At 56.4% G+C, this 22,128-nt stretch overlaps 2 protein-coding genes across 2 annotated transcripts; one reads left to right on the top strand and one right to left on the bottom strand.

Moving 5' to 3' along the window:
* Nucleotides 1-5,830: 5,830 nt before the first annotated feature.
* LOC134433762 (homeobox protein otx5-like) lies at nt 5,831-8,973 on the top strand. Its single transcript, XM_063182473.1, is given in 6 exon segments — nt 5,831-5,903; nt 5,906-5,926; nt 6,979-7,130; nt 8,176-8,217; nt 8,415-8,614; nt 8,682-8,973. Coding segments are annotated over 6 exon segments (768 nt in total). The 5' UTR covers nt 5,831-5,842.
* A 1,811-nt stretch (nt 8,974-10,784) lies between these two features.
* Nucleotides 10,785-22,123, bottom strand: BCKDHA (branched chain keto acid dehydrogenase E1 subunit alpha). The gene is given in 10 exon segments (XM_063182463.1): nt 10,785-11,063; nt 11,066-11,186; nt 13,589-13,760; nt 14,724-14,865; nt 16,038-16,244; nt 17,414-17,575; nt 19,448-19,556; nt 19,672-19,758; nt 21,332-21,480; nt 22,045-22,123. Coding segments are annotated over 10 exon segments (1,275 nt in total). The 3' UTR covers nt 10,785-11,016.
* Between the last annotated feature and the right edge of the window lie 5 nt (nt 22,124-22,128).

Raw genomic sequence — 22,128 nt, 5'->3', positions numbered from 1 at the left:
TAGCGAGGGGCTGCAGCACGTGGTGAGTGTCACCCCAAAAATGCCTGTTATTGCCCCAAAATCCCTGTTATTGCCCCAAAATCACCCTGGTGTACGCCAGGGACCACGCTGTCAGCGAGGGGCTGCAGCACGTGGTGAGTGTCACCCCAAAAATGCCTGTTATTGACCCAAAAAATCAGTGAAACCTCCCCAAAATCACCCTGGTGTACACCAGGGACCGGCCTGTCAGCGAGGGGCTGCAGCACGTGGTGAGCGAGACCCAAAAATGCCTGTTATTGACCCAAAAAATCCCTGTTATTGCCCCAAAATTACCCTGGTGTACGCCAGGGACCACGCTGTCAGCGAGGGGGCTGCAGCACGTGGTGAGTGTCACCCCAAAAATCAGTGAAAACACCCCAAAATTACCCTGTTATTGCCCAAAATCACCCTGGTGTACGCCTGGGACCACGCTGTCAGCGAGGGGGCTGCAGCACGTGGTGAGTGTCACCCCAAAAATCCCTGTTATTGACCCAATATTAACCTGTTATTGCCCCAAAATCCTGTTATTGCCCCAAAAATCCCTGTTATTGCCCCAAAATTACCCTGTTATTGCCCCAAAAATCCCCATTATTGCCCCAAAATCCCTGTTATTGCCCCAAAAATCCCTGTTATTGCCCCAAAAATCCCCGTTATTGCCCCAAAATCCCTGTTATTGCCCCAAAATCCCTGTTATTGCCCCAAAAATCCCTGTTATTGCCCCAAAAATCCCCGTTATTGCCCAAAATCACCCTGGTGTACGCCAGGGACCGCGCTGTCAGTGAGGGGCTGCAGCACGTGGTGAGTGTCGCCCCAAAAATCAGTGAAAACACCCCAAAATTACCCTGTTATTGACCCAAAATCACCCTGGTGTACGCCAGGGACCACACTGTCAGCGAGGGGCTGCAGCACGTGTGAGTGTCACCCCAAAAATGCCTGTTATTGCCCCAAAAATCCCCGTTATTGCCCCAAAATCACCCTGGTGTACGCCAGGGACCGCGCTGTCAGTGAGGGGCTGCAGCACGTGGTGAGCGAGACCCCAAAAATCAGTGAAAACACCCCAAAAATCAGTGTCACATGTCCCAGAAACCCTGTCTGTCCCCATGTCTGTCCCCAGTGTCCCTGTCACTGTCTCAATGTCCCAGTGTCCCCAATGTCCCCAATGTCACTGTCCCCAGTGTCCCCAAATGTCCCTGTCACTGTCCCCAGGGTCCCCATGTCCCTGTCACTGTCTCAATGTCCCAGTGTCCCCAATCCCCCCAATGTCCCCAATGTCCCCAATGTCCCCATGTCCCTGTGTCCCTGTCACTGTCCCCAGTGTCCCAGTGATGTCCCTGTCACTGTCCCCAGTGTCTCCAATGTCCCCAGTGTCCCCAATGTCCCCATGTCCCTGTGTCCCTGTCACTGTCCCCAGTGTCCCCAGTGATGTCCCTGTCACTGTCCCCAGTGTCCCCAATGTCCCCAGTGTCCCCAGTGTCCCCAGTGCCCCCATGTCCCTGTCACTGTCCCCAGTGTCCCCAATGTCCCCAGTGATGTCCCTGTCCCCAGGCCACGTGGAACATGGCCATGCTGCAGGACTGAGGACATCCCCAATGTCACTGTCCCCAGTGTCCCCAAATGTCCCTGTCACTGTCCCCAATGTCCCCAATGTCCCCAATGATGTCCCTGTCCCCAGGCCACGTGGAACATGGCCATGCTGCAGACCGAGGACATCCCCAATGTCCCTGTCCCCAGTGTCCCCAATGATGTCCCTGTGTCCCTGTCACTGTCCCCAGTGTCCCCAATGTCCCCAGTGATGTCCCTGTCCCCAGGCCACGTGGAACATGGCCATGCTGCCAGACCGAGGACATCCCCAGTGTCCCTGTCCCCAGTGTCCCCAGTGTCCCCAAATGTCCCTGTCCCTGTCCCCAGGCCACGTGGAACATGGCCATGCTGCAGACCGAGGACATCCCCAAGTCGGTGCAGGCGGCCCTGGACAAGAAGGGACCCGAGGACGTCCCGTTCGCCAAGCTCTGATGTCACCTCAGTGCCACCAGTGTCACCTCAACGTCCCCAATGTCACCTCAGTGCCACCAGTGTCACCTCAACGTCCCCAGTGTCACCTCAACGTCCCCTTACCCCAGCTCTGGTGTCGCCTCAGTGCCACCTCAATGTCACCTCAGTGCCGACCAACGTGCCCTTCACCAAGCTCTGGTGTCACCTCAGTGCCACCAGTGTCACCTCAATGTCCCCAATGTCCCCAAATGTCCCCATGCCCCCAGTGTCCCCAATCCCCCCACTGTCCCCAGTGTCCCCAGTGTCCCCACTGTCCCCAAATGTCCCCAAATGTCCCAATGTCCCCAATGCCCCCAATCCCCCCAGTGTCCCCCATGTCCCAATCCCCCCACTGTCCCCAGTGTCCCCAGTGTCCCCAATGTCCCCAAATGTCCCCAATCCCCCAATGTCCCCAAATGTCCCCAATGTCCCCAGTGTCCCCTCAGCGTCCCCAATAAATTCCCAGGTTGTCCCCTCATGTCCTTGGCGTGTCCCCGAGTGTCCCCGAGGCGCCACCACAAATCTGGGGGAAACTCCCAAAGATTTTGGGGATTTTGGGGTTTTTTTTAATTTTTTTGAGAGATTTTTTTTGGGTGTTTGGATGTTTTGGGGGTTTTTCTCCAACTCCAGGGTTAATTAAGAACCAGAGGGGTTAATTAAAAAAATGGACAGGTTAATTAAGGTGGGCGTGGCTTCCCCACCTTCCCAAAATAAGGAAATCCCCCCCCAAAATCCCAAATTTCCTCCAATTCCACCCAATTTTTTGGGGGGTTTTCTGCAGCTCCGGGGTTAATTAAGGCCCGGGGGGGTTAATTAACAGCGGGGGGTTAATTAGGGATGATCCCGGGCCGTTGATGGGCGCTGACAGCCCGGGATAATTTGGTCCCGATAATCGGGATTAGGGGGGGGGGAGGGAGGGGGGGGGAGGGGCGGGGGAGGGGAGGGAAATTCCTCAAAGGGGCCGAAATTGGGGAAAATTTAATTAAAAAAACCTGGGCGGGGGTTAAGTAAAAAATTCAATATTTTAATGTTAAAAATAGAAGGGGATTGGATTTTAAAATCTGATTTTTTTTTCTATTAAAATAGGGGAATTTTGAGTAAAAAACCAGATTTTTTTACATAAAGAATAGAGAAGATTTGAGTTAAAAAATCGAATTTTTTAATATTAAAAAATAGAGAGGATTTGAGTTTAAAAATCCAAGGTGTTTTTAAAATTAAAGATAGTGGAATTTTGATATAAATATCACTTTTTAATATTAAAAATAGAAGGAATTTGGATTAAAAAATCTAATTTTTAATACTAAAAAATAGAGGGAATTTTTATTTAAAAAAATCCAATTTTTTATACTAAAAATAGGGGAATTTTTAATTATAAAAATCTAACTTTTAATATTAAAAATAAGGGAATTTCCATATAAATATCACATTTTTTAATATTACAAACCAGAGTGGATTTTGATTGAAATTTTTCAATGTTTGATATTTTCAAAAAAAGATTATGGTTTTAAAAATCCCATTTTTTTTTTTTTTCTGTTAAATCATAGAGATTATTTTAACATAAAAATCCCATTTTTGACGTTAAGAACGGAGCATTCGGGGCGTTTCCCGAAGGGTTTTTTGGGGAGGGGTCGCTGCCCGCCCCCGGCCCCTCCCGCCCGCTCGGCCCCGCCCCCCCCGCGCTGTCCCCAGGTGTCCCCAGGTGTCCCCAAATCCCGGACCCGGTGTCCCCAATGTCCCCAATGTCCCCAATGTCCCCAATGTCCCCAAATCCCGGTGTCCCCAGTGTCCCCAAATCCCGGTGTCCCCAGCCCTGATGTCCCCAAAATCCCAAAGTCCCCAAAATCCCGATGTCCCAAAATCCCGATGTCCCCAAATCCCACATCTTGGGTGTCCCCAATGTCCCCAAATCCCGGTGTCCCCAGCCTTGATGTCCCCAAAATCCCAAAGTCCCTAAATCTTGGTGTCCCCAAAATCCCGATGTCCCCAAATCCCAGATCTTGGTGTCCCCAGTGTCCCAAATCCCAGATCCCGGTGTCCCAATGTCCCCGATGTCCCCAAATCCCAGATCTTGGGTGTCCCCAGTGTCCCCAAATCCCGGCCCCGGTGTCCCCAATGTCCCCAATGTCCCAATGTCCCCAAATCCCAGATCCCGGTGTCCCCAATGTCCCCAAATCCCGGTGTCCCCAGCCCTGATGTCCCAAAATCCCAAAGTCCCCAAATCTTGGTGTCCCCAATCCCAAATCTTGGTGTCCCCAGTGTCCCCAAATCCCGGTCCTGGTGTCCCCAGTCCCAGTGTCCCCAATGTCCCCAAATCTCAAAGTCCTCAAATCCCAGGGTCCCCAAATCTTGGTGTCCCCAGATCCCCAAAGTCCCCAAATCCTGGTGTCCCCAGTGTCCCCAAATCCCAGTTCCAGTGTCCCCCGGTGTCCCCATATCGCAGTGCTGGTGTCCCCAAATCCCGGTCCCGATGTCCCCGGTGTCCCCAAATCCCGGTGTCCCCAAATCCCGGTCCCCATGTCCCCTCCCAGTCCCCCCAGTTTCCTGTCCCCACCCCTTCCCAGTGTCACCCCCCCAATGTCCCCTCTCTGTCCCCTTTGTGTCCCCCCCAATGTCCCCACAGTGTCCCCCAATGTCCCCCTCAATGTCCCCACAGTGTCCCCCAATGTCCCCCCCTTTTTGTCCCTTTTTGTCCCCTCTGTCCCCCATGTTCCCCCTTTTTTGTCCCTTTTTTGTCCCTTTTTTGTCCCTTTCTGTCCCTTTTTGTCCCCCTCTCTGTCCCCCCCCCGTGTGCCACCCCGGATCAGCCACCGGGCCACCAATGTCACCTCTGTGTCCCCTCAATGTCCCCCCAGTGTCCCCTTTTTTGTCCCTTTTTTGTCCCTTTTTTGTCCCTTTTTGTCCCCCTCTCTGTCCCCCCCCCGTGTGCCACCCGGCTTAGCCGCCGGGCCACCAATGTCACCTCTGTCCCCTCGGGATTAGGGGTGACATCACCGGGGGGCTACTTAAGGCTCCCCCCGCCCGGGGGTGCCTCCCCTGCCACCGCCGTGTCACCGTTGTCACCATTGTCACCGTGCCACCATCGCTGCCACCATCGCTGCCACCATCGCTGCCACCGGGCCACCCGCAGCGCTGTCACCGGGCCACCTGCGCAGGTACGGCCCTGGGGACACCGGGGGGACAGAGGGACAGGGCCACCAGGGCCTTGGGGACATTGGGGGGACACAGGGCCACCAGAGGGACACTGGGGGGGACACAGTGGCGACATCACGGAGTTGGGGACATGGGGGACAGGGCCTTGGGGACATTGCTGGGTGGGACAGGGCCATCATGCCTTGGGGACATTGGGGGGCACACAGGGGCTTGGGGACATTGCTGGGGGGGGGGACATGGGGGACAGGGGACAGAGGGACAGGCCACCATGGACAGGGGGACAGGGCCACCAGGGGGATGGGGACACAGGGACAGGGCCACCAGGGGGACACTGGGGGGGACATCAGGGGGCTGGGGACAGGAGCACCATGGCCTTGGGGACATCCTTGGGTGGGGGACAGGGGGACAGGGCCACCACAGCTTGGGGACAGGGCCGCCAGGGGGACATTGGGGGGGACATCGAGGGGCTTGGGGACACCGGAGGGACATTGGGGACACTGGGATGAACTTGGGGACATTGGGGACATTGTGGGGGGGCTTGGGGACGCTGTGGGGGTCGAGGGGGTTGGTGCCAGCCCGGCGCCACCCCCGGGTGCCATCGGCGTCCCCCCGTTGTCCCCAGGTGTGCCCAGGTGTCCCCGCCATGATGTCGTACCTGAAGCAGCCGCACTTTGGGGGCGTCCCCGGGCTGGGCCTGGAGCTGCTGCCCCCCCCGTGGGGTACCCGGGTACCCCAAATTGGGGGGTGGGACATGAGGGACCCCCCCCCCCCCCCAAAAAAAAAAAATACCCAAAATTGGGAGGGTGGGAACCCCAAAATCCCCCAAAAAAACCCCCAAAAATCCCCAAAATTGGGGGGTGGGACTGCGGGACCCCCCCCCCGTGGGGTGCCCCGAAATTTGGGGAGCTCCTTGGGGGGCGTGGGGGGGTAAATGACCCCAAAATCGGGGGGATCACGGGGGGGGGGGGTGGGGATGAGGGACCCCCCCTACCCCCCAAAATCCCGTGGGATCCCCAAATCCCGGGGGTCCCCTCCCATTCCAGGGACCCCTCCCCATTCCAGGGACCCCTCCCCATTCCGGGGGTCTCGGTGCCCATTCCCCATTCCCAGGGGTCTCTCCCCACCCTCGGGGGTCTCTCCCAGGGGCCTCTCCCCAATCCTGGGTGTTCCCCTCATTCCTAGGGGGGTCTCTCCCCACTCTCGGGGGTCTCTCCTCCCATTCCCCATCCCCGGGGGTCCCTCCCCATTTCAGGGACCCCTCCCCATTCCGGGTCCCCCTCCCCAACCCCGGTGGTCCCGCTGCCCCCAGGCACCCCCCGGAAGCAGCGCCGGGGGTCCCAATTCCCCCATTCCCCATTCCCAGGGACCCCTCCCCATTTCCAAGGGTCCCTACCAATCCAGGGACCCCCCCCCATTTCAGGGACCCCTCCCCAACCCCGGTGGTCCCGCTGCCCCCCCCAGGCACCTCCCAGAAGCAGCGCCGGGGGTCTCTCCTCCCATTCCCCATTCCCATGGACCCCTCCCCATTCCTGAGGGTCCCTCCCCATTTCAGGGACCCCTCCCCATTTCAGGGACCCCTCCCCATTTCCAGGGTCCCTCCCCATTTCAGGGACCCCTCCCCAACCCCGGTGGTCCCACTGCCCCGCAGGCATCCCCCGGAAACAGCACCGGGGGTCCCAATTCCCCATTCCCCAATCCCAGGGGTCCCTCCCCATTTCCAGGGACCCCTCCCCATCTCGGGGACCCCTCCCCAACGCCGGTGGTCCCGTTGCCCCCCAGGCGCCCCCCGGAAGCAGCGCCGCGAGCGCACCACGTTCACGCGGGCGCAGCTGGACGTGCTGGAGGCGCTGTTCGCCAAGACGCGCTACCCCGACATCTTCATGCGCGAGGAGGTGGCGCTGAAAATCAACCTGCCTGAGTCACGGGTGCAGGTGAGGCACACCTGGGACACACCTGGGACACACCTGGGACACACCTGGACAGGTATGGGGCATGGGACAGGTGTGTGACACACCTATGGGGACAGACACAGACACAGGTGTGACATGGGGCCTGCTACCCCGACATCTTCATGCGCGAGGAGGTGGCGCTCAAAATCAACCTGCCTGAGTCACGGGTGCAGGTGAGACACACCTGGGACACACCTGGGACACACCTGGGACAGGTATGGGGCATGTATGACATGGGACAGGTGTGACATGGGACAGGTGTGACATGGGGCCCGCTACCCCCGACATCTTCATGCGCGAGGGAGGTGGCGCTCAAAATCAACCTACCTGAGTCACGGGTGCAGGTGAGACACACCTGGGACACACCTGGGACAGGTATGGGGCATGGGACAGGTGTGTGACACACCTATGGGGACAGACACAGACACAGGTGTGACATGGGGCCTGCTACCCCGACATCTTCATGCGCGAGGAGGTGGCGCTCAAAATCAACCTGCCCGAGAGCCGCATGCAGGTGAGACACACCTGGGACACACCTGGGACACACCTGGGACACGGGACAGGTGTGTGACACACCTATGGGGACAGACACAGGGACAGGTGAGAGCCGCTACCCCCGACATCTTCATGCGCGAGGAGGGTGGCGCTGAAAATCAACCTACCTGAGTCACGGGTGCAGGTGAGACAGGTGTGACACACCTGGGACACACCTGGGACACACCTGGGACACACCTGGGACAGGTGTGACACAGGGAACAGTGACACAGGGACAATGACACAGGTGTGACACAGGGAACAGTGACACAGGTGTGACTCAGTTTTCCCCATGTCCCCCCGTGTCCCCCGTGCCTCAGTTTCCCCTGTGCCTCAGTTTCCCCCCATGTGTTTCCGTGCCTCAGTTTCCCCCCATGTGTTTCCGTGCCTCAGTTTCCCCCCGTGTCCCCCCGTGCCTCAGTTTCCCCCGTGCCTCAGTTTCCCCCCATGTGTTTCCGTGCCTCAGTTTCCCCCCGTGTTTCCCCCCCCCCAGGTGTGGTTCAAGAACCGCCGCGCCAAGTGCCTCAGTTTCCCCGTGTCCCCCCATGTCCCCCGTGTCCCCCCGTGCCTCAGTTTCCCCCCCGTGTTCCCATCGTGCCTCAGTTTCCCCCCTGTCCCCCCGTGCCTCAGTTTCCCCGTGTCCCCCGTGCCTCAGTTTCCCCCCGTGCCTCAGTTTCCCCATTCCCCCCCCCAGGTGTGGTTCAAGACCGCCGCGCCAAGTGCCGCCAGCAGCAGCAGCAGCAGCAGCAAACGCAGGGAGGGGGCTCGGGCCCCCCCAAACCGCGCCCCCCCCCCAAGAAGAAACCCTCCCCCCCCCAGGACCCCGCCCCCGCCCCGTTCCCCGCCCAGACCCCGCCCCCGCCGCCCCCCGCCCCCCTCTGGAGCCCCGCCCTCTCCCCGCCCCCCGCCCCGCTCTGCGACCCCTCCCCATCGTGCGGGGTGGGCTCCCCGCCCCCCCCCCCCGTTCCGCCCCTTCCCCACCCGGGGGGCTTCGCCCAGGGGGGTTCCCCCCCTTTCTTCGGGGGGGCGGGGCTCGACCCCTACCTGTCCCCCGCTGCCGCCCCCTCCCCAAATCGGGGGCGGCCTCAGCCCCCTGGGACCCCCCCCCGCCTTCGGGGGCCCGGGCGCGACCCCCGGGCTGGGATTCGGGGCGGGGGCGGCCCCGGGGCTCGCGTTTGGGGCGGGGGGCGACGGCCTCGAGCTCAAGGAGGGGCCGGGGGCGGCCTGGAAGGTGAATTTGGGTCTGGGGGAGTGCCTGGAGCAGAGCGGGTGGAAATTCCAGGTGCTGTAGGGGGGGGGCGGCCGATCCTGGGGGGAAATGCCGGAATTGGGAGCCCGGAGCGGTAATTAATTAATGATGGATCGGGAGCGTTAATTAACTATGGATCGCGATCGTTAATTAATTATGGGTCGGGAGCGTTCATTAATTCCGGGGATTTTGGGGTGAAATCCCGGGAACTGGGGAGCCCGGAGCGGTAATTAATTATGGATCGGGATCGTTAATTAACGCCCGGCTCGGATCGTTCATTAATTCCGGGGATTTTTGGGGTGAAATCCCGAGAATTGGAGAGCCCCGAACGGCGGCGCACAGACAATGACGTGGATCGTTAATTAATTGTGGGTCGCGATCGTTAATTAATTGTGGGTCGCGATCGTTAATTAATTCCCGGAGCTCGGATTATTAATGAATTGTCGGCCGCCGATCGTTAATTAATTCCCGGGATTTGGGGTGAATTACCGAGAATTTCGTTGCCCGGAGCGGAGCACGGACAATTACCGGATCATCGTTAATTAATTACGGATCGCGATCGTTAATTAATTCTGGACACGGACCGTTCATCAGTTCTGCATCACGGATCTTTAATTAATTGCCGGGGCTCGGATCGTTCATTAATTCCCGTTCGCGGATCGTTAATTAATTCTGGATCATTGACCGGTAATCAGTCCCGGGACACCGATAATTAATCAGTTCTGGATCACGGATCGTTAATTAATTAATCCCGGAGATGGATCGTTAATTAATTCTGGATCACGAACAATTCCGCGTGGAAATTCCCAAAAAATGGACAAAATTCCCGAAAAATGGACAAAATTCCAGGAAAATGGGCAAAATTCCAGGAAAATGGACAAAATTACCGAAAAATGGACAAAATTACAGGAAAATGGACAAAATTCCCGAAAAACCGAAAATTCCCTAGGCACGGAGGATCCCAGGATTTTTTGGGGGAATCCCCGAATTTTTGGTGATCCCCGGATTTTAAGGAATCCCGAATTTTTAAGGAATTCCCGAATTTTTGGGATCCCCGCCCCTCCCCGCCATTCCCGGAAGGGAAAAAAATCCCAAAAAGAGAAAATTTCAATTAAAAATCCAAAAAATGCAAACGTGAGACGGCCTCGTTAATTAACGCTAATGAGGGGAACTGGGGGGGCGTGGCCAGGGGGGAATGGGCGTGGCTGAAGCGAGGGGGCGTGGCCAAACAAATCCTTCATTTTCCGTGGATTTGGGGTTTTTTGGGAACTCCTGAAATAAATCCTTCATTTTCCGTGGATTTGGGTTTTTGGGAACTCCTGAAATAAATCCTTCATTTCCGTGGATTTGGGGTTTTTGGGAACTCCTGAAATAAATCTTTTATTTTCCGTGGATTTGGGGTTTTTTGGGAACTCCTGAAATAAATCTTTTATTTTCCGTGGATTTGGGGATTTTTGGGAACTCCTGAAATAAATCTTTTATTTTCCGTGGATTTGGGGATTTTTGGGAACTCCTGAAATAAATCTTTTATTTTCCGTGGATTTGGGGATTTTTGGGTGTTTCTGACATTCCCGGAGGTCTCAGATCCCAGGATCCATTCCCAAAATTCCTGGCATCCATTCCCAAAATATTTCTGTTCCCAGGTGAGTTTTGGGGCGGATTTGGGGCACATTTTGAGGTAAATCTGCGGAATTTCAGGATTTTTCCAAAACTGCCGTTTTTTTTCCCAAAACCCCCGTGTTTTTCTCCCAAATTCCGGGATTTGGGTTATTTCTGGAAGTGCTGCAGCGGGCAGTGCTCCCCGTGGGTCCCCAGGTGAGTTTGGAGCAGATTTGGAACAGATTTAAGGCACATTCGGGGTAAATTTGCAGAATTTCAGTATTTTTGCCCAAAATCCCCGTTTTTTTCCCCCAAAATCCCCGAATTTTCGCTATGTCCGAGGTGCTGCAGCGGGCAGCGCTCCCCGTGGGTCTCCAGGCGAGTTCTGGGGGCAGACTCGGGGCGGATTTAAGGCAGGTTTGCAGAATTTCAGGACTTTTGCCCAAAACCGCCGTTTTTCGCCCCAGAACGCGGCGTTTTTTGTGGCTATTTCTGGAAGTGCTGCAGCGGGTAGTGCTCCCCGTACGTCTCCAGTGCCGCTGCAGCTCCTGGCGCTGCCGCCGCAGCCTCGGGGGCATCTCCACGTAAACGTCCGAGAAGAGCAGCAGCGGCGGCGGCTTCGGCTCCCGCTCCGCCTGCTCGAACGCCTCCAGCACCTGCAGCCAAAATCCGCAATTTCACCCCAAAATCCGGCCCAAATTCCGGCCCCAAATTCGGCCCCAAATCCCGGCTTTTCAGCCCAAATTCCGGCCCAAATCCCGGCTTTTCAGCCCAAAATCCGGCCCCAAATCCCGGCTTTTCAGCCCAAAATCCGGCCCGAATTCCAGCCCAAATTCCGTCCCAAATCCCCGACTTTTCAGCCCAAATTCCGGCCCCTAATTCCGGCCCCAATTCCCGACATTTCAGCCCAAATTCCCGCCCCAATTCCCGACTTTTCAGCCCAAATCCCGCCCAAATTCCAGCCCCAATTCCCGACTTTTCACCCCAAATTCCGGCCCGAATTCCAGCCCGAATTCCGGCTCCAATTCCCGACTTTTCAGCCCAAAATCCGGCCCGAAATCCCGACTTTTCAGCCCAAAATCCGGCCCCAAATCCCAGCTTTTCAGCCCAAAATCCGGCCCCAAATCCCGGCTTTTCAGCCCAAATTCCGGCCCGAAATCCCAGCTTTTCACCCCAAATTCCAGCCCGAATTCCAGCCCAAAATCCGGCCCGAAATCCCAGCATTTCACCCCAAATTCCAGCCCGAATTCCAGCCCAAAATCCGGCCCGAAATCCCGACTTTTCAGCCCAAAATCCGGCCCGAAATCCCGGCTTTTCAGCCCAAAATCCGGCCCGAAATCCCGCAATTTCAGCCCAAAATCCGGCCCGAATTCCAGCCCAAAATCCGGCCCGAAATCCCGACATTTCAGCCCAAAATCCGGCCCAAATTCCAGCCCAAAATCCGGCCCGAAATCCCGACATTTCACCCCAAATTCCCGACTTTTCAGCCCAAATTCCGGCCCGAATTCCCGACTTTTCAGCCCAAAATCCGGCCCGAAATCCCAGCTTTTCACCCCAAATTCCAGCCCGAATTCCAGCCCAAAATCCGGCCCGAAATCCCGGCATTTCAGCCCAAAATCCGGCCCCAAATCCCGGCTTTTCAGCCCAAATTCCGGCCCGAATTCCCGACTTTTCAGCCCAAAATCCGGCCCGAATTCCAGCCCAAATTCCGTCCCGAATCCCCGACTTTTCAGCCCAAATTCCGGCCCCAATTCCGGCCCCAATTCCCGACATTTCAGCCCAAATTCCCGCCCCAATTCCCGACTTTTCAGCCCAAATTCCCGCCCAAATTCCAGCCCCAATTCCCGACTTTTCACCCCAAATTCCGGCCCGAATTCCAGCCCGAATTCCGGCCCCAATTCCCGACATTTCTGCCCAAATTCCGGCCCAAATTCCCGACTTTTCAGCCCAAATTCCCGCCCGAATTCCCGACATTTCAGCCCAAATTCCCGACTTTTCAGCCCAAATTCCAGCCATTCCCAAAATCGCCGTTTTTCGCACCATTTTCCGTGAGCTCTTCCTCCACTCCTTCTCCTGCTGCTCGTCCCACCAGCCGCGGTGGCCCAGGTACCGACCCCAAACCCCCCAAAACCCCGATTTTTCCCCCAAAACCCCGTTTTTTCCCATTTTTCCCCGTTTTTCCCAAAATCCCCGTTTTTCGCACCATTTTCCTGGAGCTCTTCCTCCACTCCTTCTCCTGCTGCTCGTCCCACCAGCCGCGGTGGCCCAGGTACCGACCCCAAACCCCCCAAAACCCCGTTTTTTCCCCCAAAACCCCGTTTTTTCCCGTTTTTTCCCGTTTTTTCCCGTTTTTTCCCATTTTTCCCCGTTTTTCCCAAAATCGCCGTTTTTCGCACCATTTTCCGTGAGCTCTTCCTCCACTCCTTCTCCTGCTGCTCGTCCCACCAGCCGCGGTGGCCCAGGTACCGACCCCAAACCCCCCAAAACCCCGTTTTTTCCCGTTTTTTCCCGTTTTTTCCCATTTTTCCCCGTTTTTCCCAAAATCCCCGTTTTTCGCACCATTTTCCGTGAGCTTTTCCTCCACTCCTTCTCCTGCTGCTCGTCCCACCAGCCGCGGTGGCCCAGGTACCGACCCCAAACCCCCCAAAACCCCGTTTTTTCCCGTTTTTTCCCGTTTTTTCCCATTTTTCCCCGTTTTTCCCAAAATCGCTGTTTTTCGCACCATTTTCCGTGAGCTCTTCCTCCACTCCTTCTCCTGCTGCTCGTCCCACCAGCCGCGGTGGCCCAGGTACCGACCCCAAACCCCCCAAAACCCCGTTTTTTCCCCCAAAACCCCGTTTTTTCCCATTTTTCCCCGTTTTTCCCAAAATCGCCGTTTTTCGCACCATTTTCCTGGAGCTCTTCCGCCACTCCTTCTCCTGCTGCTCGTCCCACCAGCCGCGGTGGCCCAGGTACCAACCCCAAACCCCCCAAAACCCCGTTTTTTCCTGTTTTTTCCCATTTTTTCCCGTTTTTTCCCATTTTTCCCCGTTTTTCCCAAAATCCCCGTTTTTCGCACCATTTTCCTGGAGCTCTTCCGCCACTCCTTCTCCTGCTGCTCGTCCCACCAGCCGCGGTGGCCCAGGTAGTGCCGCAGGCGGGAGATGGGGTGATCCTGCTTGTCCCAGTAATTCACCTCGTCCACCGAGCGGTACGCCGAGCTGTCGTCGCTCGTGCTGTGGTGGCCGATTCTGGGGCGAAAAACGGCGATTTTGGGAAAAAAAAAACCCGGGAGAAAATCCGTGGGGAAACGGGGGAAAAAATCGGTGGGAAATGGGGGGAAAAAAACCCGGGAAAAATCTGCGGGAAAATGGGGGAAAAAACGGGGAAAATCGGAGCTGTCGTCGCTCGTGCTGCGGTGGCCGATTCTGGGGGGAAAAACGGCGATTTTGGGAAAAAGAAGTGTGTGGGGAAAAGGGAGATTTTGGGGGGGAAAAAGTGAAGTTTTTTGGAGGGGGGGGAAAAAAAAATTGGATTTTTTTGGGGGGGGAAAAAGCAGGTATTTTTGAGAAAAAAAAGTGGATTTTTTTGGGGGGGGGAAAAAAGCTCAATTTTTTGGGGAAAAAAAGCTGAATATTTTGGGGAAAAAAAGTGCATTTTTTTGGGGGGCGTAAAAAGCAGAATATTTTGGGGAAAAAATTGATTTTTTGGAGAAAAAAAAGTCGGATTTTTTGGGATAAAAAATTGGATTTTTCGGGGGTAAAAAAATGGATTTTTCAGGGGTAAAAAGTCGGATTTTTCGCGGGGAAAAAAAGCTGATTTTTTTGGGTGAAGAAAGCAGATTTTTGGGGTGATTGTGAGGCGCCCACCTGTAGGTCATGGCCTCGATGAGGACGGGCTGGTTCTCGGCCACCGCGGATTGTTTGCAGGGGGAAAAAGCAGAATTTTAAAGCTGATTTTTTGGGGGGAAATTTTGATTTTTTTTTCGGCAGGGGAAAAACCAGAATTTTTTTGGGGAAAAAAGCGGAATATTTTGGGGAAAAATTGAATTTTTTTGGATAAAAAAAATCGGATTTTTTGGGATAAAAAATTGGATTTTTCGGGGATAATAAATTTGATTTTTTGGGGGTAAAAAATCCGATTTTTCGCGGGGAAAAAAGCTGATTTTTTTGGGTGAAAAAAGCAGATTTTTGGGGTGATTGTGAGGCGCCCACCTGTAGGTCATGGCCTCGATGAGGATGGGCTGGTTCTCGGCCACCGCGCGCCGCCGCGCCTCCCGCGTGGCGTTGTAGACGGCGAAGACGTCGTTGCCGTCGACGCGGATCGAGAGCAGCCCGTAGCCGGGACCCCGGGCGGCTGCAGGGGGGGAAAACACGGTCAGAATTGGGGGAAAAACACGGGATTTGGGGAAAAACGCGGAGTTTGGGGGGAAAACATGGAATTTGGGGGGAAAAAACACGGAATTTGGGGGGAAAAACATGGAATTTGGGGGGAAAAAATCCAGAATTTGGGGTTTGTGTCCACAGGGAGAGAGGGGAAAACACGCTGGGGTTTTGGGGAAAAAAATCCCGGGATTTTGGGGAAAAAACCCTGGGATTTTGGGGAAAAAACCCTGGGATTTTGGGGAAAAACACCCTGGGATTTTGGGGAAAAACACCCTGGGATTTTGGGGAAAAACATCCGGAATTTGGGGGTTTCCATCCCCAATAAGAGCAGGGAAAACACGCTGGGATTTTGGGGAAAAAACCCTGGGATTTTGGGGTATAAACCACCAGATTTGGGGGTTTATGTCTGCAGGGAGAGAGGGGCAAACACGCTGGGATTTTGAGGGAAAAGAACCCAGAATTTGGGAGCTTCCATCCCCAATGAGAGCAGGGAAAACACTATAGGAATTTGGGGGAAAAATCCCGGAATTTGGGGTTTGTGTCGGCAGGGAGAGAGGGGAAAACACGCTGGGGTTCTGGGGAAAAAAATCCCGGGATTTTGGGGAAAAACATCCGGAATTTGGGGTTTGTGTCTGCAGGGAGATAGGGGAAACGTGATGGGATTTTTGGGGAAAAAAAACCGGGATTTTGGGGAAAAAAACCCTGAGATTTTGGGGAGAAACATCCGGAATTTGGGGGTTTGTGTCCGCAGGGAGAGAGGGGAAAACACGCTGGGGTTTTGGGGAAAAAACCCTGGGATTTTGGGGAAAAACACCCGGAATTTGGGGTTTGTGTCCTCAGTGAGAGAGGGGAAACATGATGGGATTTCTGGGGAAAAAACCCTGGGATTTTGGGGTTTCCTCCATGCTGAGGACCCCAGGAGCTGGAAGCCCAAAATCCCAAAATCGGTGTCCCAAAACCCCAGCGTTTTTTTCCCCAAAACCCCAAGGATCTCCGACCCCAAAATCCCAGGATGTTTTCCCAAATTCCCAGGAACCTCCTGCCCCAAAAACCTCTCAAAACCCCTCAAAACACCCCAAAACCACCGAAACGCCGCAAATCAGCCCAAAACGACCCGAATCTGGGGGTTTTTGGGTCTCTCACCGATGCCGTCGCCCCGGTACTGCTCCGAGGTGGGCGTGGAGATGGCGTAGCCGTTGTTGCGGCAGAAGAAGACGATGGGGCACTCGAGGGTGGCGGCGAAGTTGAAGCCGGCGTGCGCGTCGCCCTCGCTGGCCGCGCCCTCGCCGAAATAGCAGACGACGGCGCGGCTCGCGTCCGCGCGCTTGATGGCGTACGCCGCGCCCACCGCTGGGGGGAAAAACCGCGATTTCGGGCAAAAATGAGTGAATCTGACATTGGGGAATACAGGGGGATCGGGGGAAAAAATCCCGGATTTTTTCGCTGGGAAGAAGGCGGGGAAAACGGGGGGATATGGGGGGGAAAATCGTGAATTTTTTGGTTGGGAAGAAGGCGGGGGAAAAGGGGAAAACGGGGGGATATGGGGGTAAAATCATTTTTTTTCATTGGGAAAAATCAGGACGTTTGGGGGAAAAATATGGGATTTTGGGGAAATAGATTTAGTGGGAAAAAGAAGGGGGATTTGGGGAAAAAAAAAAAAAATCCTGATTTTTTTTCGTTGCGAAGAATAGAAGGGGTTTTCGGGGAAAATGGGGGTCTTGGTGGGGGGAAAAAAAATCCCAAGCTTTTTTATTGGGAAGAAATGGGGGGATTTTGGGGAAAATACTCAAAATTTTACGCTGGGAGAAACTGAGAGGTTTGGGGAAAAACGGGGGATTTGGGGGAAATGGGGGGGTTGCAGAAAAAAATGACAAAATTTTACATTGGGAAAACGGATAAAATTTGACGGGAAAAATAGGGGATTTTGGGGAAGAGGATTTGGGGGGAAAAAGGGGAAAACTGAGGGAAAAATGAGGGGAAAAAAGAGGGGAAGAATGGTGGAAAAAAAAGGCGGGTGATTTGGGGAAAAAGAGGAAAATCTGCGGGGAAAAGGGGAAATTGGGGGAAAAAAGGAGAGGAAAAAGTGGGGAATTTAGGGAAAAGTCAGGGGAAATTGGGGGAAAAAAGGAGAGGAAAAGTGGGGAATTTAAAGAAAAATCAGGGAAACTGGGGAAAAAAAGAGGGAAAAAGGGGGGAATTTAGGGAAAAATCAGGGGAAATTGGGAAAAAAGGAGGGAAAAAGGGGGGAATTTAGGGAAAAATCAGGGGAAATTGGGAAAAAAGGAGGGAAAAAGGGGGGGATTTAGGGAAAAATCAGGGGAAATTTGGGGGAAAAACGGGAGGAATTTTGGGGGAAAAGGGGAGAAATAAGGGGAGGGATTTGGGGGAATAAAAGGTGAAATTTAGGGAAAAAATGATGGAAAAAAGCAGGGATTTCACAGAAAAAAGGGGGGAAATTTTGGGAAAGCAAAGGGGGGGGTCCCGGGGGGACAGGTGCCGCCCCCAGGTGCGAGGGTCACCTTGCGGGATCTGCGTGGCCAGCGGGGACGAGATGGTGACGAAGTGGCGCTCGCGGCAGCCGTAGTGCACCGGCATCTGGCGGCCCTTGCCGGGGTCGCGCGCGTTGCCGTAGCACTGGGCCATGAACAGCTCCAGGGGGTACCCGCGGTACAGCAGCACACCTGCGGGCAGGTGAGGGCACACCTGTGTCACACCTGTCACACCTGGGGCACACCTGTGATACACCTGTCACACCTGTGTCACACCTGTGATACACCTGTGTAACCATGAACAGCTCCAGGGGGTACCCGCGGTACAGCAGCACACCTGCGGGCAGGTGGGGGCACACCTGTGACACACCTGTCACACCTGTGATACACCTGTGTCACACCTGTGTCACACCTGTGTAACCATGAACAGCTCCAGGGGGTACCCGCGGTACAGCAGCACACCTGCGGGCAGGTGGGGGCACACCTGTGTCACACCTGTGACACACCTGTCACACCTGTGTCACACCTGCGATACACCTGTGTAACCATGAACAGCTCCAGGGGGTACCCGCGGTACAGCAGCACACCTGCGGGCAGGTGGGGGCACACCTTTGACACACCTGTCACACCTGTGTCACACCTGTGTCACACCTGAGTTACCTATGAGTAACCATGAACAGCTCCAGGGGGTACCCGCGGTACAGCAGCACACCTGCGGGCAGGTGGGGGCACACCTGTGACACACCTGTCACACCTGGGTTACACCTGTGTCACACCTGAGTTAGCTATGTGTAACCATGAACAGCTCCAGGGGGTACCCGCGGTACAGCAGCACACCTGCGGGCAGGTGGGGGCACACCTGTGACACACCTGTCACACCTGGGGCACACCTGTGTCACACCTGAGTTAGCTATGAGTAACCATGAACAGCTCCAGGGGGTACCCGCGGTACAGCAGCACACCTGCGGGCAGGTGGGGGCACACCTGTGACACACCTGTCACACCTGTGTCACACCTGTGATACACCTGTGTAACCATGAACAGCTCCAGGGGGTACCCGCGGTACAGCAGCACACCTGCGGGCAGGTGGGGGCACACCTGTGACACAACTGACACACCTGTGTCACACCTGTGTCACACCTGTGTCACACCTGTGATACACCTGTGTAACCATGAACAGCTCCAGGGGGTACCCGCGGTACAGCAGCACACCTGCGGGCAGGTGGGGGCACACCTGTGACACACCTGTCACACCTGTGTCACACCTGTGTCACACCTGTCACCTGTGTAACCATGAACAGCTCCAGGGGGTACCCGCGGTACAGCAGCACACCTGCGGGCAGGTGGGGGCACACCTGTGACACACCTGACACACCTGTGTCACACCTGTGTCACACCTGTGTCACACCTGTGTCACACCTGTGATACACCTGTGTAACCATGAACAGCTCCAGGGGGTACCCGCGGTACAGCAGCACACCTGCGGGCAGGTGGGGGCACACCTGTGACACACCTGTCACACCTGTGTCACACCTGTGATACACCTGTGTAACCATGAACAGCTCCAGGGGGTACCCGCGGTACAGCAGCACACCTGCGGGCAGGTGGGGGCACACCTGTGACACACCTGTCACACCTGTGTCACACCTGTGTCACACCTGTGATACACCTGTGTCACACCTGAGTTACCTATGAGTAACCATGAACAGCTCCAGGGGGTACCCGCGGTACAGCAGCACACCTGCGGGCAGGTGAGGGCACACCTGTCACACACCTGGGACACACCTGTGTCACACCTGTCACCTGTGTCACACCTGTCACCTGTGTCACCTGCTCTAACTGGGCCATGAACAGCTCCAGGGGGTACCCGCGGTACAGCAGCACACCTGTGTCACACCTGAGCACACCCGTGTCACACCCGTGTCACACCCGTGTCGCACCTGCCCTCACCTGCCTCGCGGTACTGCCCGAACACCAGGTCGCTGCTGTCCAGGGCGGCTCACCTGTCACACCTGGACACACCTGTGTCACACCTGAGCACACCTGTGTCACACCTGCCCTCACCTGCCTCGCGGTACTGCCCGAACACCAGGTCGCTGCTGTCCAGGGCGGCGGCGCTGCCCACGTGCGTCCCCTCCTCGCCGTAGTTGGTCATGTAGAACGAGATGCGGCCCTGCGCAGGTGAGGCACAGGTGAGACAGGTGAGACACAGGTGAGACACAGGTGAGACAGGTGAGACACAGGTGAGACCCCAGGTGAGTCCCCAGGTGTGCCCGGGTGAGGCTCACCTGTCGCTGGGACTCGTACAGGATCCTGTCCATGGTGTTGAGCAGCGTCATCGTCTTGTAGAGCTTCAGCACCTGCTCCTTGGGCAGCTGCGGACAGGTGGGACAGGTGGGACAGGTGAGGGACAGGTGAGGGACAGGTGAGGGACAGGTGAGGGACAGGTGAGGGACACCTGGGCAGGTGGGACCTGTCCCGTATCACCTGTCCCTGTCTGTCCATCACCTGGTACACCGGATCCCGGCTGTGATACCTGTCCCAGGTGTGTGTTACCTGCCCCAGGTGCGTGTTACCTGTCCCAGGTGTGTCCCAGGTGTGTTACCCGTCCCAGGTGTGTGTTACCCGTCCCAGGTGTGTGTTACCTGTCCCAGGTGTGTCCCAGGTGTGTGTTACCCGTCCCAGGTGTGTGTTACCTGTCCCAGGTGTGTCCCAGGTGTGTGTTACCCGTCCCAGGTGTGTGTTACCTGTCCCAGGTGTGTCCCAGGTGTGTGTTACCCGTCCCAGGTGTGTGTTACCTGTCCCAGGTGTGTCCCAGGTGTGTGTTACCCGTCCCAGGTGTGTGTTACCTGTCCCAGGTGTGTCCCAGATGTGTGTTACCTATCCCAGGTGTGTCCCAGGTGTGTGTTACCCGTCCCAGGTGCGTGTTACCTGTCCCAGGTGTGTCCCAGGTGTGTGTTACCCGTCCCAGGTGTGTGTTACCTGTCCCAGGTGTGTCCCAGATGTGTGTTACCTATCCCAGGTGTGTCCCAGGTGTGTGTTACCCGTCCCAGGTGCGTGTTACCTGTGCCAGGTGTGTCCCAGGTGTGTGTTACCTGTCCCAGGTGTGTCCCAGGTGTGTGTTACCTGTCCCAGGTGTGTGTTACCTGCCCCAGGTGTGTGTTACCTGTCCCAGGTGTGTCCCAGGTGTGTTACCCGTCCCAGGTGTGTGTTACCCGTCCCAGGTGTGTGTTACCTCTCCCAGGTGTGTCCCAGGTGTGTGTTACCCGTCCCAGGTGTGTCCCAGGTGTGTGTTACCTGTCCCAGGTGCGTGTTACCTGTCCCAGGTGTGTTACCTGTGCCAGGCGCGTCTCACCTGGGGATCCTCGGATTTCCGTATCACCTGTCCCTGCCGGTCCATCACCCGGTACACCGGGATCCCGGCTGTGTTACCCGTCCCAGGTGTGTCCCAGATGTGTGTTACCTGTCCAGGTGTGTGTTACCCGTCCCAGGTGTGTCCCAGGTGTGTGTTACCTGTCCCAGGTGTGTTACCCGTCCCAGGTGCGTGTTACCCGTCCCAGGTGTGTCCCAGGTGTGTGTTACCTGTCCCAGGTGTGTCCCAGGTGTGTGTTACCTGTCCCAGGTGTGTCCCAGGTGTGTGTTACCCGTCCCAGGTGTGTGTTACCTGTCCCAGGTGTGTCCCAGATGTGTGTTACCTGTCCCAGGTGTGTCCCAGGTGTGTGTTACCCGTCCCAGGTGTGTGTTACCTGTCCCAGGTGTGTCCCAGGTGTGTGTTACCCGTCCCAGGTGTGTGTTACCTGTCCCAGGTGTGTCCCAGATGTGTGTTACCTATCCCAGGTGTGTCCCAGGTGTGTGTTACCTGTCCCAGGTGTGTCCCAGGTGTGTGTTACCCGTCCCAGGTGCGTGTTACCTGTCCCAGGTGCGTTACCTGTGCCAGGCGCGTCTCACCTGGGGATCCTCGGATTTCCGTATCACCTGTCCCTGCCGGTCCATCACCCGGTACACCGGGATCCCGGACAGCACCTGGGGCTGGATGAACTCGAGGCGTTCGGCGAACTCGGCCGAGGCCCCGGGGAACTGCGGCCAGCTCCTCGGGGGAGCCCTGGCGACGCCGGGGACATTTGGGGACATTTGGGGACATTTGGGGACCCTGGGGCGGTTGCCCCCTCATTGTCACCCCCCAACGTCCCCTCGTGTCCCCTCCCCGTCACCCCCCACTGTCCCCCCAAATGTCCCCCCTGTCACGCCCCATTGTCCCCTCATTGTCCCCCCAGTGTCACCGCCCCCAAAATGTCCCCAAATGTCCCCTCATTGTCCCACACCAACGTCCCCGGTGTCCCCCTCCCTGTCCCCTCTCCGTCACCCCCCAAATGTCCCCACAAATGTCCCCTCTCTGTCCCCTCTCTGTCCCCTCATTGTCACCCCAAAATGTCCCCAGATGTCCCCGCTGTCCCCTCCGTGTCCCCCGTCCCCGCTCACTGTCAGCCCCCCAAAATGTCCCCAGATGTCCCCGCTGTCCCCTCTCCGTCCCCCTCACTGTCCCCTCAGGTCACCCCCCAAATGTCCCCCCAAATGTCCCCTCTCTGTGCCCTCATTGTCCCCCCCAAAATGTCCCCAGCTGTCCCCGGTGTCCCCGGTGTCCCCTCCCCGTCCCCGGCCCCCGCTCACGGTCCCCAGGAGCCGCCTCGGGCCCAGCCCCGGGAGCCGCCGCCGCCACCGCAGCGCCCGCAGCGCCGCCATCTTCC

The sequence above is a fragment of the Melospiza melodia genome, unplaced genomic scaffold, assembly GCF_035770615.1.
Source record: "Melospiza melodia melodia isolate bMelMel2 unplaced genomic scaffold, bMelMel2.pri scaffold_246, whole genome shotgun sequence".
Taxonomy (NCBI): domain Eukaryota; kingdom Metazoa; phylum Chordata; class Aves; order Passeriformes; family Passerellidae; genus Melospiza; species Melospiza melodia.
The sequence above is the reverse complement of the archived record's forward strand: the minus strand, read 5'-3'. Positions and strand labels throughout refer to the sequence as shown.